This window comes from Carcharodon carcharias, chromosome 1, assembly GCF_017639515.1.
Source record: "Carcharodon carcharias isolate sCarCar2 chromosome 1, sCarCar2.pri, whole genome shotgun sequence".
NCBI lineage: Eukaryota > Metazoa > Chordata > Chondrichthyes > Lamniformes > Lamnidae > Carcharodon > Carcharodon carcharias.
In genome coordinates this window covers 201,918,327-201,942,832 of record NC_054467.1, presented here as the reverse complement: position 1 = coordinate 201,942,832, position 24,506 = coordinate 201,918,327, and the positions used below count along the sequence as shown (strand labels likewise).

Here is a 24,506-nt window from a genome sequence, read left to right as displayed (position 1 = left end):
TTTTCTGCTAATGGGGTAAGTAGGATAAAGGAACATAACCTTAAAATCAGAGCCAGGCAATTCAGGAGAGAAGTTAAAAGAGACAACTCCATGTGAAGGGTCGAACTCTCTCACACATAAAGTATCATCACCTGTCAGCTAGGCTTCTATCAAGGCCGTGATATTGATGCAATCATTTATAATAAGCTTACGGATGGCAAGGGCCTTGTTCACAAGTGAATGGACATTGTGGGAAGAAATGCAGAGAGAGGTGCTGACAGCTGGCAGAGTCCACAGGGTCAGTGTTGGAAAGGTGAGTAGGATGGGAAAGTTTTAAGATGATCAGTACAAATCTACGAACTACAATAAAAATGTTCATTTTTTTCTGTCATTCATCCTTATAATGTATTTTTGACTGTTGTGTCTGCTTGACTAAAACACAGCTGCGCACCTCAATATGGTTTCAGAGATGTCCAGACATCTGCCTAAAATAAGTAGTTATTAACATAGCTGATGGAGTGTATCTCAGGGGTATTTCATTATAAGTCGAAACAGGTTAATGTTACCTTTTGAAATTGGTTCATAAAGGCAGTGCTAGAATACTTTATGCATCTTTTTCAAAGAAATCAGAATTCTAAGATATTGACTCAGGGAACTGAACTACTTTTAACAGGAAATATTAGCAATGAATATTACATGTTCGCAATTGCCATTGGTTAATTCCATAAATACTGAGCTTATAGAATTAGAGTATGTATCTGGAACTTAAAGAGAGATCTGTGCTCTTTCATTGCAACAGACACAACTATCTGCCTAATAAAATGAATGGATGGAAAAGAGTCATTCGGTGGTACAGAACTTCAATATTGCTGAAAAAAGATACATTGTTGGAGTTTTTCATCTTGCATTCATCAGGACAATTCGCAAGAATACCAAATGTAAAAGGAACAACATGAGGAGAGAGCACTGATTGGTTGGCAAGTGGACTCTGATTGGTGAAGGCATTGCCAGTCTACGAATATCCTGATGAGTACAGCATGGAAAATCACATACACCATAACTTGAGCTCTCAGCAGATGTAAAGTTATGCACCAGGAGAGCTAACTTGTACCATCTATACCACAGAAACGTGCTTCAAGTTTCTGAATTGATGGCAGGGCATAAATGATGTGACAAAATAAATTATTTAATTGATCTGCAAGTGCAGGAGTATAGAACATTAGTGTAAAAATGAGCAAACTTTAACTGAGTAGAATTGACACAGGTCGGATGAGCATCTGGCAAATTAATTAATATTTTGGTGATTTAACCTTTTTCAAGAAACAAGAACAGCATCAAAGACTATAAAGAGGAATGTAGCCACAGATGATTGTTCTTGATGGAACGTAATGATGCTGCTATGACTTCATTCTTCTCACAACTAGTGGCATATTAGGTAGACAAAGCACATACTTACATCTGTTTCCAAAGCCAGATTTTCTTGGAACAGATCACCAGCCTGTCACCAGAGGATATAGTTTGAGGGGCACCACTCCACATCAAGCATGGCTGACCAGGAAACTCTCCCACACTAACTGCCTGGCATTCGCATTCTGGTAGGAATTAGAGGTTGATAATCAACCTGTTCAGCCACATTATGGCGCATCTTCCATGGCCACCAAGGGCTCAAACCCAGAGCCCTGGCTCAGAAGCAGGGTCACTACCCACTGCACCACAAGACCTCCATAGCTACTATGACTATACATAAGTTGTTCAAACAAGTGGTACTTAATCATTCACAATGGAACAGCCTTCGTGCAAAAAACATCTGAAGATATGCCAACAACTGGGCAAATTGTACAATTTCTGCAATGAGATGGGCTGCATGAGCCAAATAGATTTTTTACTGTCTTCTCTATCAAAATTTTGTATAAACAAAATTCTTGTAATGTTAACTGCCACCCCCTGCAGTCACTTCCCTTGAACATGACTAGAGTTTTGAAAAAGTCACATTCTTGTTTGGTATTTTTTATTAACCAGTTGATTTTTTATTTATTCTTTCATGGGTTTCACTGGCAAGGCTAGCATTTGTTGCCCATCCCTAATTACCCTTGAACTCAGGGGCTTGCTAGGCCATTCCTGTGGATCTGCAGTCATATGTAGGCCAGATCAAGGAAGGATGGCAGATTTCCTTCCCTAAAAGGCATTAGTGAACCAGATGGGTTTTTGGGATAATTGATTATAGCTTCATGGTCATCATTACTGACAGATGGAACTAGGCTTTCGATAACGTTAGATGGCAGACTGAGGTTTTAGGTGTGCACTTAGTGGGTAGGCAGGCTAGGGATGAAAGTTGATTTACAAAAGAAAGAAAATTAAATGAAAAGACAGTCCAACTCAGGAGCAGAGCACAGGTGGACCTGGAAGGGAGTATAGGCAGAGGTGATGCAGATGCAGAGCAGGGATTGGGCTCTGTAAATTGAGTCTGAGACTGACATCTTAATATAATTCTGCTGTGAATGGAGTTTCTTAAATACATCTAGACATTTTCCCTCTATCTGGAAGTCTATTCCACAAGCTGATCACTCTTTATGTGAAGGAGCGTTATAGGTTTTTACTGGTAATCCCTCTGTCATTTTATGCCTGAGAACATCCATTATCCTGAAATTGACACTATTATCAAAAACATTCTTCTCAGTTCAGTCTGAACACAGCTGAGGAGTGTCCTGGTGGCTGTATCTTCAAGATTTTTATTTTGCTGCATTATTATTGGAGAGAATTTTTGATTTCATGAAAGTAACTGGGCAGAGAATTAAAATTGGTATTAAGACTTTTGTTTAATCTGATTGGAAAATAAAAGAAAATAACCAGAGATTTAACCAATAATGAAGAAAGAAAGCCAATTAATTAATTAAGAAAGTGAAAATTGACAGACTTGCCAGTCACAATGTAAACAAAGGAAGTAGCCACTCAAGAAATTTTACGATAAAAATATATATGCATTTTAATTACACAGCTGAATAAAAATGGTAACGTATTCATGTTCTTTTTAACAAGAATTTCTTCTCAGTGAGCACTTCTGAGTTTTGACTAACATTTGGGAGCAAATGAGTTATTTGCTTAACTTGAATTAATCAAATAAATTAGCACACTTCATTTTATTTTACATTGCAATACAAATTTAATGCAATTAAGAAATTATTCTAATGATGATGAGTAGGAAATGATTTTGCACATTAAAAAATACTTTACTCCAGGATATGTAAGATTAAGGAGCATCAGTTGGAATAATGTCTATGTTGTCTTGTGAAATTCTTCTTGTTGGCTTCTGCAGTGCAGCAAGTAGACATGCTGAAGGCTTTTAGAACCAGAAGTAAATTTGAACTTATTCTTTGTTTATTGGAGATTTTCTAGTTTGGGCAACAAATATACTGGGAGCACGCATTCAAACTAGCTAAATTATGCATAAAGGTTAAGGAAGCTGAGCTTGATTTATTTGGAAAAGAGGAGACTTCAAGGTGACTTAATTGAGCTTTGAAGATTATGAAGGGAAATTAAAATATTCACTGTAATGAAATATTCGAGTACCAGGGGACATACGTTAAAATGAGGAAGTTCGGATGAACTTTCTCACCCTAGAAGTGTTGTTTAATAAATTGTTAGAGAAAGCCATTAATGCAAATGAATTCAAAAGCCCATTAGAGAAAAGGGATTGAGAAATACAGGGAGAAGGCAGTGTTTGAAATTCTGGGTAAGACAGCATTGTTTTAGGTACAGTGGTGTGGCCACTCTAGTAAGTGAGGCCATGCTGAACAACCTCTCATTGTACAAGCATAAACTGGGAATATAATAACAGGTCTCCCTTGTGTCTTTCACAAATAACAGGTAATGAATCTGTTATCTTCGCAAAAATGTGCAGGTAGAGGCAAGTGCCTCAGAATAACTGCACAGTTTCAGGTGGTTAGTCAAAATAATACCACCAAAGGTCTGAAGGTAATAAAAGAGGATAAAATCAAAAACATTAAAAAATCAATCTTCAAATAAAGTCAAATGTCTCTAGCTCATCTCCTTCCAACATAACAGAGTTCATGATAAAAAGCTAAAACTGCCCAAAATTGGCATTTAATCCATCTGTTGCTTCCCAGAAATGTACAAAAAGCTAAGAGTGCTTAAAACATGTTGTCCAAATTGCAAAAGAGTTTAAACAAAACCAAAATACCGTGGATGCTGGAAATCTGCAATAAACCAAAAAATGCCAGAAATACTCAGCAAGTCAGGCTGCATCTGTGGAGAGGGAAACAGTTAGTTTCAGGTCATCAACCCTTCATTAGGATTAGCAAAAGGTGGTGATGTAACAGGACTTAAGCAAGTACAGAGGCAGGGAAAGGTGGAGGGATGAAAGAACAAAATAAAATGTCTGTGATAGTCTGGAAGGGAGGCAACATTAAATGATGAATGGGATGATGAAATAAGGCAAAAGGAGAAGGTAATGGGACAAATAAAGAAACAAAAGATGGGTCTAGAGGAGGTATACATGGCAACATCAGAATTATTACCAACACTTGCTGTCCAAAGCTGAGTAGAAGCTCAAGGAACAGCACCTCATCATTCAGTTAGGCACTTTACGGCCTTCTGGACTCAAGATTTAGTTTAACAATTTCAGTTCATTAATCACTACTTCCATTTTTCAGATTTCCAGCATCCACAGTATTTTGCTATTGTTTTCCTCTAACCCATTTGTTTCTTAATTGCCCCATTTTCACTCCATTTTACTTAAACCATCAGCACTTCTGTTATTTAATCTCTCCTGCCTTCCATCCAATCACAGACATTCCCTTTTGTTCTCCCCTCTCTCCCATTCCCCCCACCACCCCCCACCACCCCCCTCCACCTCCCCACCCATTTACCCTGTACTTGCTTAAAACCTGTTACATCTCCAATTTTGCCAGCTCTGATGAAAAGTCATCAAACTGAAATGTTAATCTTGCTTCTTTCTCCACAGACACTGCCTGACCTGACTATTTCCAGCATTTTCAGCTTTTATTGCAAAGAAGCTTATTCTAACTCCTGACTTTGACATGTTTAATGCTAAATACAAGCAGAATAACAATTGAGGTTCCATCATCTTCTGTCATGGCTTGCTCTTACCCTTGAAAAACAAATAACAACTGCCTTAAAATTGTGCTGGATAATAAAATAGATGGATCAGTGTTTTTCTGGTGAAATAATTGGGAGGAATTTAATAAAAACACATTAAGCATTCAAACACTAGCATTCCACAGTAGCATGTGGTAGCGACTAAAAAGTGTGTACTTTCTCATCAAAATTATACTGACTTTAAGTATCAAACCATCATTAGATTTATGTTTTGCTGTGTTATATAAAATTCATATGTTTGATGTATTGGGTTAATGTTATGTCTTTTTTGTGCTTAGTTGTGTACTGAAAATCTAAGACATTTTGACTAACTGCCTTGAGTCACTGTTACAGCTTCTTAAAATGAGAGCTGAAAACAATTCATCAAAGCTAATCCCAGTGCTCCAAGGGATTATATGTAAAATAACCAAACCAGTTATCATTTGACAAGAAGCCTTTCTCTTGCCCTTAGCTTCCAACAGCTCCCTCCTAGTAATACTACTTCTTGTTATTTTGGTGATACAGAGTTATTTTTCCTCTGATTGTGCCTCTCTTGTTCCTCCTAAATTCCCAGTGTACCACACCCTACACATTCTTCTGTTTCCTCTCTGCATCCTCACTGTGTATTTCCACTCTAACTTACTTCTTATCAGGACCTCAAAACTGGAACTCCTTGCTGGCCTCTACCCCTAGAGTTCCTCTTTTCCTCCTCTGAAACTCAAGCTTGGCATCATGTAACCATTCATTTTTAATTTAACTTGTCTAGTTTCTCTTTTCACCCTTGCTGGTGGCTTACACTATGGGCATTCAGTCCTCATCTAGCTTCCTCAGAATGGTGTTTTCAGCTTCACATTGGTTTGCCTACATGCACTTCAATAAATTTCGTTATTGCTCAGGAAGAGCATTACTTTTAAAATTATTTTTTTAGATACACCAGTTGTTAGGGTAGAAATTCATCTCTAGCAAAACAGGTGAAAACAGATCGGACACAGCACCTGATATTCTGTTCCATTACGGTCGATGGAACTGAATTTCAGGTATTGCATATCATCGGCAGCTGGCCCAATATCACTTGTTTTGTGCCGTGAAAAATATCTATTGCAATCCTCTAAAATGTAGTTGGGGCACATGGTCAGAGTCACACTTGGTCCTTATTGCACTAATTAGCTCAGATTCCATTGTTCTCAATGCTATGTCCTCTTCCAGTCTAAATCCACTGCATGATTGTCCCTGAAAACAGCCAGCTTGATTTAGATGGCAACTACTTACAAATATTGGTTGGGGTTCCATTTGGTAGAATTAACTTTTTTGATTGCCCTGTAATCAACTATCAAAATTCCATGATCCCAACAGAGTTTAAGAAAACAAGTTCTCATCTGGATCTGCAAACAAAAGTATGTTCTTTTATTGCCTGTAGCAGCAGCCTGAGCATTAATAAACTGGCACCAAAGTAACCCTAGAGTGAAATGAGATTGCTTGAAGGAGGCATTATGAAAGTGAAATTTTAAAAAAGACCAGGAGTCAGGATGTATTGTAGTCTAGATAATTTGATTGTGCTGATAACAGATGATGCTCAGAAAAGAAATGAACCACAGCTTGTTTGTTCTCTCTGTTATCACCAAAAACATGTTTTTCACAAATTGAAAACGTACAACCTTCCTGTCCTAAATATTGCAACTCAAAGTCAGAAGCAGCAAAAGCTCAGTGAGACTACTGGGAGGTTACATGGAGTCACAGTGGTGCTGCTTGGCAACTCTATTGATTAGTTTCTTTTTCTTTCTGCCTTTCAGGGGGCATCTTCGAGCCTAGTGGTAAAATTTGCAGACACCGACAAGGAACGCACAATGCGTCGCATGCAGCAAATGGCAGGGCAGATGGGGATGTTCAACCCAATGGCAATTCAATTTGGTGCATACGGTGCCTACGCTCAAGCGGTAAGTGGCACCTTATTTCACTGCAGATGCAGAGTACGATTTCTAAACATCCGTGCACATTGTTCCTTGCTATGAAGGAGTGAAAGTGCTTATCTTGTCCAGCAAATTGAATTAGACAGGAATAATTTGTGTTTTCAGTAAAGTGTTACTAATATGCAAATCTATAATTATTACAGTAATTATACATTAATATATCTATAATGGATATATTCTAGTATAGCTATATGTAACAGCTGTATTATATATTAATATATCTACATAATACATCTATATAATTTTCCTCCATGTTAAACATTCCACCCAAAGAAGTGTAACTGAGTACTTGTGAATAGTAGATTTCGGTAATCTTTGCTTCAGTAGCTCAAAAACCCAAGCTGTTTAAAGTAGCATTGTTACCATGGAAACACTTTCTTATACAACAGCTTATAGTCGTTTTATATAGACATGGTAACAACGCTTAGTGACATGATTGCATGGTCGGATGCAACTAGCACTACTAATGATTTTAAATGAAATATTCAGCTAAGATTCTGAAAGGCTCACTGTAATAGTTTGTATTGCATTCCGAAGGATCAAGGAACCAAAAATACAACTCTGGTGCCCCATCACTGGGACTACTTGCACCTGTAGCTCACATTAGCTGATCTTGCAGTATGATGTGAGATCTGATCATTGAGATATTTTCTTGGTGCCCTTGGCACTTTGTGAATGTCCAATCGTGAATTGGGTACCAGGGTCAGAACTGCATTATCTGTCAGTAACAGATATTAAAACACACTGGCTGCCCGTAAACTAATAGGAATTGGGGTAAATATGCTTGAAAAGGACTATGGGCAAAGTGCAGGGACATGGGACTAATTGGATAACACTTTCGAAGACCCAGCAGAGACACAAAGGGCCACTTGGCTTCCTTCTGTACTATTTAATTCCCTGATACGAACTGAGTCAGTTTTTGATGGTGGAAGTTGGCTCAGACCACAACAAGCCCATTTGTGGATCAACCCTGGGAGGCTAAGCAACAGGAAATACAGAAATTAGGGTTAACTCTATTGAGAAGATGGGGACGAACAGACAAAGGGTAGATTTTTCTTTGTAGCCTTTGTCATAAGTGCCGATTTTAAAATGGGTACTCTCTAGCAGCAAGGGCAGGAGGATTGCTCTCAGTGAACCCCCAAACCCCCCATCCTCCACCCTTCCTGATACCAGATCCCTTGATGAGGCACTGAGTGCCTTTGAACAAGGGGACCCCACCCCCACTGCCCCCCAGGAACCTGAAAGCAACCCAGCATGGGCTTGCTTGTCATGATCCCCACATGTTGAGCCCCCCTGGGTTAATAACAGCAGCAGTCAGTTGAGGCCCTTAAGTGGGCATTCATTGCCCATTTAAAGTCTTCAACTGGTGGCAGGGTGAGAAGGCCATTCATGGACCTTCCCATGTTCACAGACTTAATTGGGCGGGAGGTGGAAAAGAGTCAGAGTCTCTACCCATCATCCTCCCATCCGATTAAAGGCCCCCTCTAAACTTGCCATGGGGGAGGGCATTAAATTCTACCCGATGTTGAAAGTTGGTGTTAGAGCAGATGCTGGTAAGAGAAAATAAATCTCAGATTCAAGTGGTAAAATAAAGTCCTAGACATCTGGACTGAGCTTAAAACAAAATATATGTTAAGTGATAGCAGTAACAGAAAAAGTAATAGGCTTCCAAACAAAATATACATAAGGACAATTTGTAAACATAAAATGCTGGAAAGACCCAGTAGGTTAGGTGGCATCTATGGAGAGAGAAATGGAGTCAGTGTTAACCTTTCTGATGAAAGGTCATCAACCTGAAAGATTTCCCTCTCCACAGATGGTACCTGACCTGCTGAGCATTTTCAGCATTTTCTGTTTTTATTTCAGATTTCTAGCATCCATAGTATTTTGTTTTTACATATAAGGACATTATACTGTCAAACATGCAAAGGCTATTCATGCCAACTCCTTCCGACAGACCCAAAACATTTCCCCAGCCCACTTAATTATCATAGAAAGGCAAATAACTACAAGTAAAACTTTCATAATGTGATAGAAAAATCCTCCCAATCAGAAAGATAATTGGGTAAAGCTGATTAAGTTAACATTACACAATTCATTCCTAGGTGCTCATTATCTTGTGTTAAGAACATTAGTAGAGTATTCTTCCTGCCCTACATAATTTGATATTTTATTATTCAATGTACTGTGTATTGTGTAAAGATACACAATATAATAGACACTACATAACATTCAACATACCATGAAATGAGTGCATATTATAAACTGTCTAGGATACACTAGATTATGTACATTGTCAAAGATACCGTACAATTTTGGTTCAGAAGAGTTTTTATGACAAATTGGTATAATGATGAAAAGAACTGAAAGTGAATCAAAGAGGAAATTGAACGGGTTGCTAACTATCACAGGAGGAAGTGTTTAGGGTGAGCATGAGTGTGCAGGGCCTTGTGGCAATAACTGCTGACATCCTTATTAGTTGCCTCCATGCTGAGCAGCCATACTTGGAGGCCAAAACCACAGTGATGCTGGCAACACATGATGACCCGTATGCTTTTATGTATAAAGGTAGAATTTATGCATTTTCACTGGATGAGCTTTTTGTACCAGGAGTGCATTTCACAAATTTGGATGATGAAGTCAACATGCTTCACAGAATTTCCTGCCCATTAATTCCTAAAATGTACCCTATCCAATATAAATATTCAATAAGGCATGCAGTACCCTGTGTTGTCAAGTTTGACTTAAAATAACTTCATTTGAAATCACCATGGTGCGTATTGTTCCACACATTTTGAGTGAATATCTCAGAACTACAATTTTAAAGCAAACTGATTCAATCTATAGCAGATTGAAAAAAGAAACACACCAAAACAAACGTTAAATTTGGTTCATTTTAAAATCTTGACCATAATTGTATTAATAACAATAATCCCTTTCCCATCTAGTGCTTCCAGAATCTGGCTTGGAGTAACCAGTTACAATTATTCAGTGTATTTTTGAATTTTTTAAAATTTCCTAATGTCTTGTTGAGTTCTAGTACAAACTCAAATTTTTTTCTGCAAAGTATTGATTAATACAGTATGGTTTTGAGCATGTATGTGGGTGGGAAAGAGCTTATTCTGTTAATGTTGGATCCACTTATTGCAAAATATTTTCAACAATCCCTTCAAAATCACATGAGATGGAGAGACTACCAGTAATTGGTGGCACTAATGTGACAGTACAAATCATATTCACCCTGACAATTAAATATTATCAACTTCATTCTGTGCTAATGTTACAGTATCTGAAGCATCGTATTCTGTGAGATTCTTAAATCTGTTATTCTCTGTTGGATAAAAATGTCCTGTTCACATACACACACAGCATTTGGGAATTGGAGTGTGTGACAGCAACAGAGACACTAATTAATTCTGGTACAGCAGTTAACTACGGTGAAGAGAGCATGAATCCGCTGTCATGCTGCAGGCGCCATCTAGCGAGCCTGATGCCAGAAACATCGTCTACACTCCACAGACTCTGATTCTTCATATAACATGTTGTACACAAACCTTAATCTGCTAAACGGTTGGTCGGCCAACAGAAACCTGCCCTTTTTTGCGCATTTTAAAATGACAACCACAAATACATTTAGGGAATTTAAATCTATTGCATGTTGTGAGACAGAAATCCTGCCTGATGGCTTGTTTTTGAGAATTTGCCAATTCATTATATCCACCATTCCAGTCACAAGAGCCCTTAAACTAGTAATAAAATGGTAGCTAATGCCAGTGTGGATGGCATAAACTAAAATAGGTGATTTTTGGTCAACCCTGAGATATATATATATAAAAAATGCTGTGGATGCTGGACATCTAATATAAAACATAAAATGCTATTAACACATAGCCAGTCTGTCAACATCCAAAGGAGAAAAGATAACTTTTGGTTTTAGCATTATTTTGACATTTAGAAGTGCTGATCTATCAAAAATGGAGCCGAATGGAGGCACAATGTGATTCTAGTAGTGATCCACAGTCAATGAGAGGGAAAGTGAGGAAAGTCATAAATGCATGAAATCCATCTGAGTATGAATAACATCCATTTAAAACTATTATTTATTTTAAATCATTGCGGCTGCTTTTATCAACAGAATAATTTGACAGTAACAATACCAGATGGAATACAAAATCTGATTTTAAGTGCTCTTAGATTAAGTGCAATTTGTGCCTTAGTGCACCAGTGCTCAAAAAATGCATCTCCAGGGCCACTCATGCCTGCTATCTACTTCCTTTTGTCCCATCCATGGGGATTTTATTTGACTATAAATGGAGGCCAAAGAAAGTCAGTTATATATTTTTTAACCTCTTATTGTTTCTGCACTACCCATGCTGATCTGAAGCACACTCTGGTGCTTGGTAGAAAGGCTGGGGTAAAAAGCAGAGCTCATTGTCATAAGTAAATAGAACCAGAGAACCATAGAACACTACAGCACAGAAAACAGGCCATTTGGCCCTTCTAGTCTGTGCCGAAATATTATTCCACTAATCCCATTGACCTGCACCTAGTCCATAACCCTCCAGACTTCTCTCATCCATGTATCTATCCAATTTATTCTTAAAACTTAAGAGTGAGCCCGCATTTACCATGTCAGATGGTAGCTCGTTCCACACTCTCACCACTCTCTGAGTGAAGAAGTTCCCCCTAATGTTCCCCCTAAACCTTTCCCCTTTCACCCTGAAGCCATGTCCTCTCGTGTTTATCTCTCCTAATCTAAGTGGAAAGAGCCTACTCGCATTTATTCTGTCTATACCCCTCATAATTTTGTAAACTTCTATCAAATCTCCCCTCATTCTTCTACGCTCCAAAGAATAAAGTCCTAACCTGTTTAATCTTTCCCTGTAACTCAACTCCTTAAGACCCGGCAACATCCTAGTAAATATTCTCTGCACTCTCTCAATCTTACTGATATCCTCCCTGTAGTTAGGCGACCAGAACTGCACACAATACTCCAAAGTTGGCCTCACCAATGTCTTATACAACCTCACCAAAAACATCCCAACTCCTATACTCAATACTTTGATTTATGAAGGCCAGTATGCCAAAAGCTTTCTTTACAACCCTGTCTACCTGTTACGCCACTTTCAGGGGATTATGTATCTGAACTCCCAGATCCCTTTGTTCCTCTGCACTCCTCAGTGCCCTACCATTTAATGTGTATGTCCTACCTTGGTTTGTCCTTCCAAAATGCAACACCTCACACTTTTCCGCATTAAATTCCATCTGCCATTTTCTGGCCCATTTTTCCAGCTGGTCCAGATCCCTCTGCAAGCTTTGAAAGCCTTCCTCGCTGTCCACAACACCTCCAATCTTAGTGTCATCAGCAAACTTGCTGATCCAATTTACCACATTATCATCCAAATCATTGATATAGACAACAAACAACAATGGTCCCAGCACAGATCCCTGAGGCACACCACTAGTCACAGGCCTCCAGTCTGAGAAGCCAATCATCCACTACTACTCTCTGTCTTTTCCCACACAGCCAATTTCGAATCCAGTTTACAACCTCTCCATGGATACCAAGTGTCTGAACCTTCTGAACTAACCTCCCATGTGGGACCTTGTCAAAGGCCTTACTAAAGTCCATGTAGACAACATCCACAGCCTTTCATTCATCAACTTTCTTGGTAACCTCCTCGAAAATCTCTACAAGATTCATTAAATACGACCTACCACGCACAAAGCTATGCTGACTATCCTTAATCAGCCCTTGGCTGTCCAAATAGTTGTATATCCGATCTCTCAGAACACCTTCCAATAACTTACCTACTACTGACATCAGGTTCACTGGCCTGTAATTACCTGGTTTACTTTTTGGAGCCTTTTTTAAACAAAGGAACAACATGAGCTACCCTCCAATCCTCCGGCACCTCACCCGTGACTAAATGCATTTTAAATATTTCTGCCAGGGCCCTGCAATTTCTACACTAGTCTCCCTCAAGGTCCGAGGGAATATCGTGTCAGGCCCGGTGGATTTATCCACCTTTATTCGCTGTAAGGCAGCAAGCACCTCCTCCTCTTTAATCTCTATATGTTCTATGACACTACTGCTTTTTTCCCTTCCTTCCTTATACATTATGCCAGTTTCCTGAGTAAATACTGATGCAAAAAAACTGTTTAAGATCTCCCCCATCTCGTGAGGCTCCACACATAGACGACCACTCTGAGCTTCAAGGGGACCAATTGTGTCCCTTACTATCCTTTTACCCTTAATATACTTGTAGAAACCCTTCGAGTTTGAGCCAAATGTTGCCAAATGTTATTGATTTGAATATTGATTGAAAAGTAGATGTTGAATATCTCCACAACAGTAGGACCAAAACATATTTATTAACCTCTCCATTTCTTCCCCCGTCATAAGAAATTAATGAAGTTTTAATTTCTTCCTCTCTCTCCGGCAGGAAGGACTTGGCTCAGTGGTAGCACTCTCACCTCTGAGTCAGGAGATTGCAAGCTCAAGTCTCACTCCAGGGACTTGAGCACATAATCCAGGCTGACACTCAAGTGCAGTATGGAGAGACTGCTCCATGGTCAGAGGTGCCGTCTTTCAGATGGGACATTAAACCAAGGCTCTGAGCTGTCTCTCAGACAAATGTAAAAAACCCCTTTACGCTGTTTAGGCAAGAGCAGGTGCATGCTTCTCAGTGTCCTTGACAGCATTTACCCCTCAGCCAACATCACAAACAAAAATAGATTACCTGGTCATTAACTCACAAAGTTGTGGGGTAAGAGCAAGGAGTGTGATTAATTGAACAACTCTGTTGAAGATAAAAGCAAAATACTGTGGATGCTGGAAATCTGAAACAAACAGAAAATGCTGGAAAAACTCAGCAGATCTGCCAGCATCTGTGGAGAGAAAAACAGAGTTAATGTTTCGAGTTTGTATGACCCTATAGTCAGGAGAACAGATAGGCGCTACTGTGGCCATCAACGTGACTCCAGGATGGTGTGTTGCCTCCCTGGTGCCAGAGTCCGGGATGTTACTGAACGGTTGCAGGGCATCCTGAAGGGGAGGGTGATAAGGCGGAGGTCATGGTACATGTTGGTACCAATGACATAGGTAGAAAGAGGGATGAGGTCTTGCATCAAGAATTCAGGGAGTTAGGCAGTAGACTAAAAAGCAAGACCTCTCGAGTTGTAATCTCTGGATTACTCCCAGTGCCACATGCTAGTGAGCTCAGAAATAGGAGAATAGCACAGATGAATACGTGGCTTAAGAGTTGGTGCGGGAGGGAGGGTTTTAGATTCCTGGATCACTGGGACTGTTTCTGGGGAAGGTGGGATCTGTACAAGAGGGACGGTCTACATCTGAACCAGAGCGGGACTAACATCCTTGCGGGTGGGTTTGCTAGTGCTGTTGGGAGGAGTTTAAATTAATTCAGCAGGGGAGAGGACACAGAATGTTAGCAGAATAGGGACTTAATACAGTAAAACAATCAAGCTACATTAAGTTTCAAAGGAGTAAGGCAAAGCTGGATGGCCTCTACTTTAATGCCAGGAGTATTACAGCTAAAACAGATGAGTTAAGGATGAGAATTGACACGTGGAATTGTGATATAGTAGTAATCACAGAGACGTGTTCGACAGCAGGATTGTCAGCTCAACATTCTGGGATATAGAATCTTCAAGCAAGACAGGGGAGGGGGTAAAAGAGGAGGAGGCATTGCATTATTAGTTAAGGAGTCAGTTACTGCAGTAAGGAGAGATGATATCTTGGAGAGGGCATCGAATGATGCTTTGTGGGTAGCGCTTAAGAATAAAAAAGGTGCAGCCACATTGTTAGGAGTTTATTTTAGACCACAGATAGTCAGCAGGAAATTGAGGAGCAAATATGTGCACAATTTGCAGAGGTGTGTAAAAACAATAACAATAGGGTAATTATATTAGATGATTTCAACTTTCCCAACATTAATTGGGATAGACATGGTGTTAAGGGCTTGGATGGAGTGGATTTCTTGAAATATGTACAGGAGAACTTTTTAGGTCAATATGTAGAGGGTCCAACAAGGGACGATGCATTGCTGGATCTAATTCTGGGGAATGAAACCGGACAGGTGGCTGAGGTGGTGGGAGGGAGCATTTTAGTGACAGTGACCACAACATGGTACAGTTTAAGTTTGTTATGGACAAAGAAATAGACAAATTGCAAAAAAATATTTTGGATTGGGGGAGAGTGCATTTTAGTAAACTAAGGCAGGATCTGACCAAGGTAGATTGGGAACAGCTACTTGTGGGGAAATCTACAGAGGAGTAGTGGGGGGAGGGGCATTCAAAAAGGAAATGGGGAGGGTACAGGCTCAACATATTCCCTCTGGGGTGATAGAAGGAGTAACAAGCCCAGAGACCCAAGGATGACCGGAGATATTCAGGATACGATGAGAAGGAAAAGAGAGGCTTTCAGCAGGTACAAGGGAAGAAAATCAGCAGAGGCATTAGTGAAGTACAGAAAGTGCAGGGTGGACCTTAAGAAAGCAATTAGGAGAGCAAAGAGGGGATATGAGAAAGCTCTGTCTGGTAAAAGTAGGGAAAATCCCAAGATATTCTACAAGTATATCAATGGGAAGAGGATAACCAGGGAAAGAGTAATGCCCACAAGGGACCAAGGGGGCAATCTGTGGATGGAACCAGAGGACATCGGTAGAGTGTTGAACCAATACTTCACATCCATCTTCACCCAAGAGAATGAGGATGAAGGTATCGAACTTGGGGAGAGAGACTGCGAGGTTCTTGAGCAAATAGATAGAGGGACGGTATTGGAGGTGTTGGCAGGTTTAAAAGTGGACAAATCTCCAGGTCCGGATGATTTGTGTCCCAAACTGCTGAGGGAGGCAAGGGAGGAGATCGCAGGGGCTCTGACCCAAATTTTTAATTCTTCTCTGTCCGCAGGGGAGGTGCCAGAGGACTGGAGAACAGCTAATGTGGTTCTGCTATTTAAGAAGGGTTGTAGAGATATGCCAGGGAACTACAGGCCAGTGAGTCTCACATCAGTGGTAGGGAAACTATTGGAGAAAATTCTGAAGGAGAGAACCTATCTCCACTTGGAGAAGCAAGGTTTGATCAGGGATAGTCAGCATGGCTTTGTCAGAGGGAGGTCGTGCCTAACAAATTTGACTGAATTTTTTGAGGAGGTGACCAGGTGTGTAGATGAGGGTAATGCAGTTGGTGTAGTTTATATGGATTTCAGCAAAGCTTTTGACAAGGTCCCACATGGGAGACTGATAAAGAAGGCAAATACACATGGTGTACAGGGTAATTTGAGGTGGATTCAAAATTGGCTTAGTTGCAGGAGACAGAAGGATGCTTTAGTGCCTGGAAACCAGTGTCCAGTGGCATACCACAGGGATCTGTGCTGGGTCCCCTATTATTCGTCATTTATATAAATGGCATAGATGACTATGTGGGGGGTAAGATTAGTAAGTTTGCAGATGACATAAAGATTGGCCGGGTGGTTAACAATGAGGTTGAGTGTCTTGGGCTACAGGAAGATATAGACGAGATGGTCAAATGGGCAGATAAGTGGCAGATTGAATTTAACTCTGAAAAGTGTATGGTGATACACTTTGTAAGGAGTAATTTGACAAGGAAGTATTAAATGAATGGCATGACACTCAGAAGTTCTAAGGAACAAAGGGACCTTCTATCCATAGATCCCTGAAGGCGGAGGGACATGTTAGTGGGGTGGTGAAAAGGCATTTGGGCCAAATGCCTTTATCATTTGAGGCATAGATTACAAAAGTAGGGAGATGATGTTGGAGTTGTATAGAACCTTGGTGAGGCCATAGCTGGAGTACATAAAAGGAAAGAGAGTAGCTAAAGTGAATGTTGGTCCTTTGGAGGTCAAGACTGGGGAGTTAATAGTGGAGAATGCAGAAATGGCAGAGATGCTTAATCAATATTTTGCCTCAGTTTTCACAGTGGAGGACACTAGTACCACCCCAGTAGTAACAGGTAGTGCAGAGGATATAGAGAAGGAGGAACTTAGAACAATCACCATCACTGAAGAAAAAGTACCCCTGAGCAAACTATTGGGATTAAAGGGTGACAAGTCTCCAGAACCTGATGGCCGACATCCCAGGGTCTTAAAGAAAGTGGCAGCGGAGATAGTGGATGCATTCCAAAATTCCCTGGGTTCTGGAAAGGTTCCAGTGGATTGGAAAAATGCTAATATAACACCCTTATTCAAAAAGGGGGGAGGCAGAAAATAGGAAACTATAGACCAGTTAGTTTGACATCTGCCTTGGGAAATTGTTGGAATCCATTATTAAGGAAGTAGTAATGGGGCATTTGGAAAGTCAAAATGCAACCCATCAGAGCCAGCATGGTTTTATGAAGAGTAAATCATGTTTGACTAATTTGTTAGAGTTTTTTGAAGATGTGACAAGCAAAGTGGATAATGGGGATCCTGTAGATGTAGTATATCTGGACTTCCAGAAGGCCATTGATAAGGTGCCACACAAAAGATTAATACACAAGATAAGATCACATGGAGTTAGGAGTAATATATTAGCTTGGATAGAGGATTGGCTAACCAACAGAAAGCAGAGAGTCAGGATAAATGGGTCTTTTTCTGGATGGCAAGCTGTAACTAGTGGGATGCCACAGGGTTCAGTCCTTGGGCCCCAACTATTTACAATCTATACTAATGACTCGGATTCAGGGATAGAAGGTACTATAGCTAAATTTGCAGATGACACCAAAATAGATAGGAAAGTAAGTTGCAATGAAAAAGTAAGAAATTTACAAATGATTATGGACCGGTTAGGTGAATGGGCCAAAATTTGGCAGATGGAGTTTAACATGGATAAGTGTGAGGTTATCCATTTTGGTTGGAAGAATAAAAAGGTGATTTATTATTTAAATGGAGAGAAACTTCAGAATACTTCAGTGCAGAGGGATCTGGGTGTCCTTGTGCGTGAATCGCTGTAAGTTGATATGCAGGTACAGCAGATAATAAGGAAGGCAAATGGAATTTTGACATTTATTGCTAAAGGAATAGAGTATAAATATAGGAAAGTGTTGTTGCAACTGCACAAGGCATTGGTGAGACTGCACCTGGAGTCCTATGCACAGTTTTGGTCCCCTTACTTGAGGAAGGATGTAGTTGCACTGGAGGCGGTTCAGAGGAGGTTCACTAGATTTATTCCAGAGATGTGGGGCTTGTCTTATGAGGAGAGATTGAGCAGTTTAGACCTTTACTCGCTGGAGTTTAGAAGGATGAGAGGAGATCTAATTGAGGTATACAAAATGCTAAAGGGGATAGACAAAGTAGATATGGAGCGGATATTTCCCCTTCTAGGGCATTCTAGAACGAGAGGCCATAGTTTTAGGCTAAGAGGTGGTAGATTTAAATCAGAGGTGAGGAGGGATTACTTTTCTCAAAGGGTCATGAATCTGTGGCATTCACTACCTCAGAGTGCAGTAGATGCCGGGACGCTGAATAAATTTAAGGAGGAGATAGACAGATTTTAATTAGTAATGGGCTGAAAGGTTATGGGGAGAGGGTGGAAAATTGGAGTTGAGGCCGAAATGAGATCAGCCATCAGTAATGAATGGTGGTGCAGGCTCTAGGGGTTGAATTGCCTACTCCCACTCCTAGTTCTTTTGTTCTTATGTTCTTATGTACTGTGTGCAGTTCTGGTCGTCACATTATAGCAAGGATGTGATTGCACTGGAGGGAGTGCAGAGGAGATTCACCAGGATGTTGACTAGGATGAAATATTTAAGTTATGCAGAGAGGTTGGATAGACTTGGGTTGTTTTCATTGGAGCAGAGAAGACTGAGAGGGCGACCTGATTGAGGTATACAAGATTATGAGGGGCATGGACAGGGTGGATAGGGAGCAGCTGGTCCCCTTAGTTGAAGGGCCAGTCACAAGGGGGCATAAGTTCAAGGTGAGGGGCAGGAGGTTTAGAGGGGATGTGAGGAAAAACTTTTTTACCCAGAGGGTGGTGACGGTCTGGAATGCACTGCCTGGCAGGGTGGTGGAGGTCGGTTGCCTCACATCCTTTTAGTACCTGGCTGAGCACTTTGCACGTCATAACATTCAAGGCTGTGGGCCAAGTGCTGGTAAATGGGATTAGGTAGGTAGGTCAGGTGTTTCTCGCATGTCGCTGCAGACTTGATGGGCCGAAGGGCCTCTTCTGCACTGTGTGATTCTGTGATTCTTCAGAGCTACAGAGAAGTAGAAATGTGGTAAATCTATACTGTTTAAGGTGTGTGGAGCAGGTGAAGCTGGATACAAGGTCAGCGATAACTGGGGGGCAATGAGAGATTGATAAAAATGTCATAAACAAAAGGACAAAGGGAGTGTTAATGGTAGTGGTAAGGGCTAAAAAAAGGTGTTGATAGTGGCAAAGGTAAGAAAGCAGAATGTGATAATAGCAGATTAAGCACTCTGAAAAGAACAACATGAACAAATAACAGATGGCCCTTGTGGGAGTGGGGAGGGGCGGTGGTGGGGAAAAAAGGATTGAAAATGGGATAAAAAGGCGGATTTAAAAAATGGATAAAACAATGTATAAATAAATAAAAATAAAAATAAGTGCTATTGAAAAGCCAGCACAAGCATGAAAGGCTACCTTCTCTGCTGCATCATTCTATGATCCAAGAATCTATGATAATCAAATTGCTGTTTGAAGGTTAAAGGGTTTCCTTCCCAGTCTCCGCTATCTCCAACTCTCACTTAACTGATCTGTTGCAGCTGGCCCAATCTCCTGTCCATATTTTGCCAGCTTGATGGAAATTATGCCTGAAACCCAATATCAGAGGTGCCGCATCTTTCAGCCGCAGGGTCTGCACCCAGCACCCCCATACTCAGGAATTTTGCTCGTGCGAATTTCAACTCCATTATCTCATTAAGTTCTGCTAATAACTACGGCCGAGATTTTCCACTCCCGCTACAAGAGTGAAATAATCCATTTTACGCCGATGGGATAATAGGTTGAAATCATCTGCTCCTCATGTCAATGGCGGCATGTGTTTCCTGCCATGTCATATCAGGAACCTCATTTTAATACATTTAAATCTTTCAGTCTTCCCTAGACTCAGGGGTGGTGCCAGAGGACTGGAATATTGCAAACCCTGCGCCCTTGTTCAAAAAAAGTTAAGGATAAGCCCAGCAATTACAGACCAGTCAGTTTATCTTCAGTGGTGGGCAAGATTCTAGAAACAATTATTCGGGATAGAATTAGTAGTCACATGAAAATATATGGGTTGATACGGAAGAGCCAGCATGGATTTCTACAGGGGAGATTGGGTTTAACTAACTTGCTGGAGTTTTTTGAAGAGGTCTATGAGGGTAATGCTGTTGATATGGTGTACATGGACTTTCAAAAGGCATTTGATACAGTGCCACACAACAGACTTGTTGCTCGTGGAATAAAAGGGACAGTAGCAACATGGATACAAAATTGGCTGAAAAATATGAAGCCGAGAGTAATGATCAATGGATATTTTTTGGGCTGGAGGAATGTTTGTGGTGGAGTTCCCCAGGGGTCAGTATTGGGACCCTTGCTTTACCTGATATATATTAATGATCTAGATCTTGGTGTTCAGGGGACAATTTCAAAGTTTGTGTATGATACAAAGCTTGGGAGTGTTGTGAACTGCAAAGAGGACAGTGTGGAACTTCAAGAGGACATAGACAAGTTGGTGCAGTGGGCAGATAGATGGCAGATGTAGTTTAATGTGGAGAAGTGTGAGTTGATGCATTTTGGTAGGAAGAACATGGACAGATAATATAAAATAAGGGGTAAAATTTTGAAGGGGGTGCAGGAGCAGAAAGACTTGGGTGTATATGTGCATTGATCATTGAAGGTGGCAGGACAGGTGACGAGAGTAGTTAATAAAGTATATAGTATCCTGGGCTTTATTAATGGGGGCACAGAGTACAAGAGCAGGGATGTTATACTAAATTTATATAAGACATTCGTTAGACCTCAGCTGGAGTATTGTGTACAGTTATGAGCACCACATTATAGGGATGGATGTGAACACATTGGAGAAAGTGCAAAAGAGGTCTTCAAGATTGGTTCCAGGGATGAGAAACTTCAGCTATAAAGATAGACTGGAGAAGTTCGGAGAGTTCTCCTTGGAGAGGAAGAGGCGAAGAGGAGGTTTGATAGAGGTGTTCAAAATCATGAGGGGGCTGGACAGAGTAGATAGGGAGAAACTGTTCCCACTAGTAAAAGGATCAAGAACGAGAGGGCACAGATTTAAAGTGATTTGCAAAAGAAGCAAATGTGACATGAAAAACTTTTTCACACAGCGAGTGGTTTGTGTCTGCAATGCACTGCCTGGAAATGTGGTGGAGGCAAGTTCAATCAAGGCATTCAAGAGGGCATTAGATGACTATTTGAATAGAAACAATCTGCAAGGGTATGGGCAAAAGGCAGGGCAATGGTCATAATGCTCATTTGGAGAGCTGGTGCAGACACAATGGGCTGAATGTCCTCCTTCTGTGCCATTAAAATTCGGTGATTCTGCGATTCAGTCAGGGTAGGCTTCTGCAGGCTAAAGATGGGGAAAAGATATGTTGGCCCATTCAAAGGTCTCATGGTGGGGTCGGGGGGGTTTTAATGTGCAGTAGGCCTCAAGATGGGAGGGGGGTAAGGTAAGGTCCAAATGGCGCATAAACACATACCTCAAACATTTCTGGGGTTACACGGGGATATCCACCACAATCACAATGGGATCAAACATTGGAGGGAAATGTTGACACTATGCTCCTCCAGGGCAATGGGAGGGATTCCACAGTCACACAGGGAGGTTCCAAGCTGGTGTGGTAGTGAAGCAATGGCGCAGTACAAAGTTAAACTGAGGAAAAACTCAGCTGGTGAGGGCTCTGAGGGTCGCTTGGAGGAATGGTCCACTCCACTGGGGGAGTTGGGGGGATGGTGATGGGGTGGGGGGAAATTAAAGGGGGGCCCAATTGAACTCTATACTCTCAAATTAGGAGAGATGCATATCTGAGACATGTTAGGAGCCTCTCAATAACAATGAAGGGAATCAGGAAAGCGAGTCAATGAAGTGCATCCATGCGAGACTAATCCTGAATCATGGCACTGATTGATCTCCTTGTATTAACTCCTTGTTCCAAGCGTGCAAATTTACCAGAGCAATAACAAGGTCAAGAGCAATTGGGCGACTGGACAAGCTGTAGATGCGTCTTAAAAGCAGGAACTCAGAATCTTGGCACTGGCAGTTTCACAGATGAGAAGCTGGAGCACCCCCATCAAATACTCTGAGTTTCTCGATGAACATTCAACCTCATGTGTATTCCAAGGAGTGTAGTATTAGAGTGCAGTGAATGAGGATCCCAGGGCCTGGCCTAAGCAATCGCATAGAGTCGGCCATGTAAAGGAAAGGGGAGTGAGTGGGGAGAGAAGCACATTGAAATGTACTTTGTGCTGGCCAGGATTTCAGAGGTGAATAGTTGCAGACACTAGAACCAAGTTCTGGAACCCACAGTCACTCACCAGCCATTGAGAGGAATAGGACCTCTGGAGATTCATGCTGACTCATGTCTTTTAGTCATTGATGCTGCAGTGAGGAGACATTCGGGAAGATGGAGGCTGGATTTATTGCTGCCTGCATAATCGCATACAGGCAGGAGAGAAGGCAGAGAAGATTGCGATGGTGGCACCAGGCTCACCTAAGGGAGAAGCTCCACTCCCATGAGCAAGGGGCAGCAAGATCCCCTCTGGATATAGGGGATGCGGCTCACAGGAAAGTTGTGCTTAGGCGACTCTCAAGACCGAGGGTGTACAGAACACATGTGTTTTTTCTGCAGATCAGTGAGAGACACTTCAGCTGATGTCTCCACATGTCCAGGGATCTGGTGACTCACATCTGCCACATTCTCCAGGAATTGACGCCACTGGGACTGGGAGGACATCCATTGCAAGTGGTTATGAAAGTTGCCGCCACTCTTAACTTCTATGTGAGTGGCTCTTCCCAGGGCTCCACTGGGATCTCTGCAGGATCTCTCATGCTTCCACTCGCAAGTGCATACAGGAGGTAACACATGCCTTTTACTAAGGCCCACAATTACATTGACTTCGCTAGAGATCAAGGAAGCCATGATGCCAAACTAATGGGCTTTACTGAGATTTCCAGGTTCCCACAGGTACAGGGTGCCATTGACTGCACTCATGTGGCTGTAAAAGCTCCCTGGCAACAGGCACTCCAATACATCAACAGGAAAGGCTTCCCTTCATTCAATGTGCAGCTGGTCTGTAACCATAAGAAACCGATCATGCAGGTTTGTGCAAGATACCCAGGAAGCTGCCACGACTCTACATCTTGTGTACGTCGCAGATCCTAGACATCTTTGAGGGACCACACAGGATCCAGGGCTGGGTCCTCGGTGACAAAGGCTACCTGCAAAGCATGTAGCTGATGACGCCCATGCAGGGGACACAAAATTCAGCTGAGAAAAGGTACAGTGATGCTTTTACTGCTACCCGAACATTGGCAGAGCAGATGATTGGCAACTTAAAGATGTGATTCTGATGCCTTGCCAGATCTGGTGGAGCACTCCAGTACATTCCCCAGAGGGTCTCATGAATCAGCGTGGCTTGCTGCACGCTGCACAACCTGGCACTGCAAAGGCGGGAGGGCTTGCATGATGCTGACATGGAGGAGCTGCATGTCTCCTCTGCTGAGGAGGATATAGAAAGGGATGAGGACAATGAGGTCCAAGAAGCTGAGGCTGCAGGGGTAGAGGCCATAGCACAGGCCAAACGAGGCAAGCGTGCACATGAGGCTTTCATAGCCATCAGATTCTAGGAGAAGGATGAAGAGCTATAGTGAGTATCCTCTTGGACAAGTGCCCTCCATCATGGGCCCACATGAACACTCGGGTTGCTCTCCCTTTCATTTCAACCATGCACTTCAATCTTACACATTTGGTTAGCCATTATTTTGATCCTCCGAAGGATGAGGAAGCCTCAGGAGCATGTGTTCTTGCTGAGGTGAGTTGCTACCTGGAGGACAGCGTTCCGGCATCAGAAGTTACTGTCTCTTCCACTGACTCTCCAGCATCCTAGTTGCCATGGCAGCTTAGAAGAGGCAGGAGCTGTTCTACAATCCTTAGTGGGCCCGCAGCTGCATGCTTTCAGTCTGACAAAGCTCCTCAAGGAGGTCCATCTCCACCAATGTCGCAATGCATTCTGTGACACACTTGGGCTAAGGCAGCCGAGGATGTCCCGCAGGTCTTAATCCATTTTGACATCACTTTCTTTGTGTCACTTTCTTTTCCATCACATTAATGTCCGGCACACTCAGTTAGGGATGCGGGCCAGCATTCATCTTGACCTTTCTAAGGATGTGGGCCACCTGAGGATCACAATGTTCACACACTTGCCTGCCATACATTAACGTGTATCCTCTTAAACACGG

The 24,506-nt window shown here is 41.7% G+C and overlaps 1 protein-coding gene across 1 annotated transcript in view; it reads left to right on the top strand.

Moving 5' to 3' along the window:
- Positions 1-24,506, top strand: part of celf4 (CUGBP, Elav-like family member 4) — a 1,275,411-nt gene that overhangs the window by 1,044,819 nt on the left and 206,086 nt on the right. Inside the window, exon 6 of the mRNA XM_041191287.1 lies at positions 6,885-7,028. Within this exon, the coding sequence (XP_041047221.1) occupies positions 6,885-7,028 (144 nt within the window). The remainder of the gene's footprint in view (positions 1-6,884; positions 7,029-24,506) is intronic.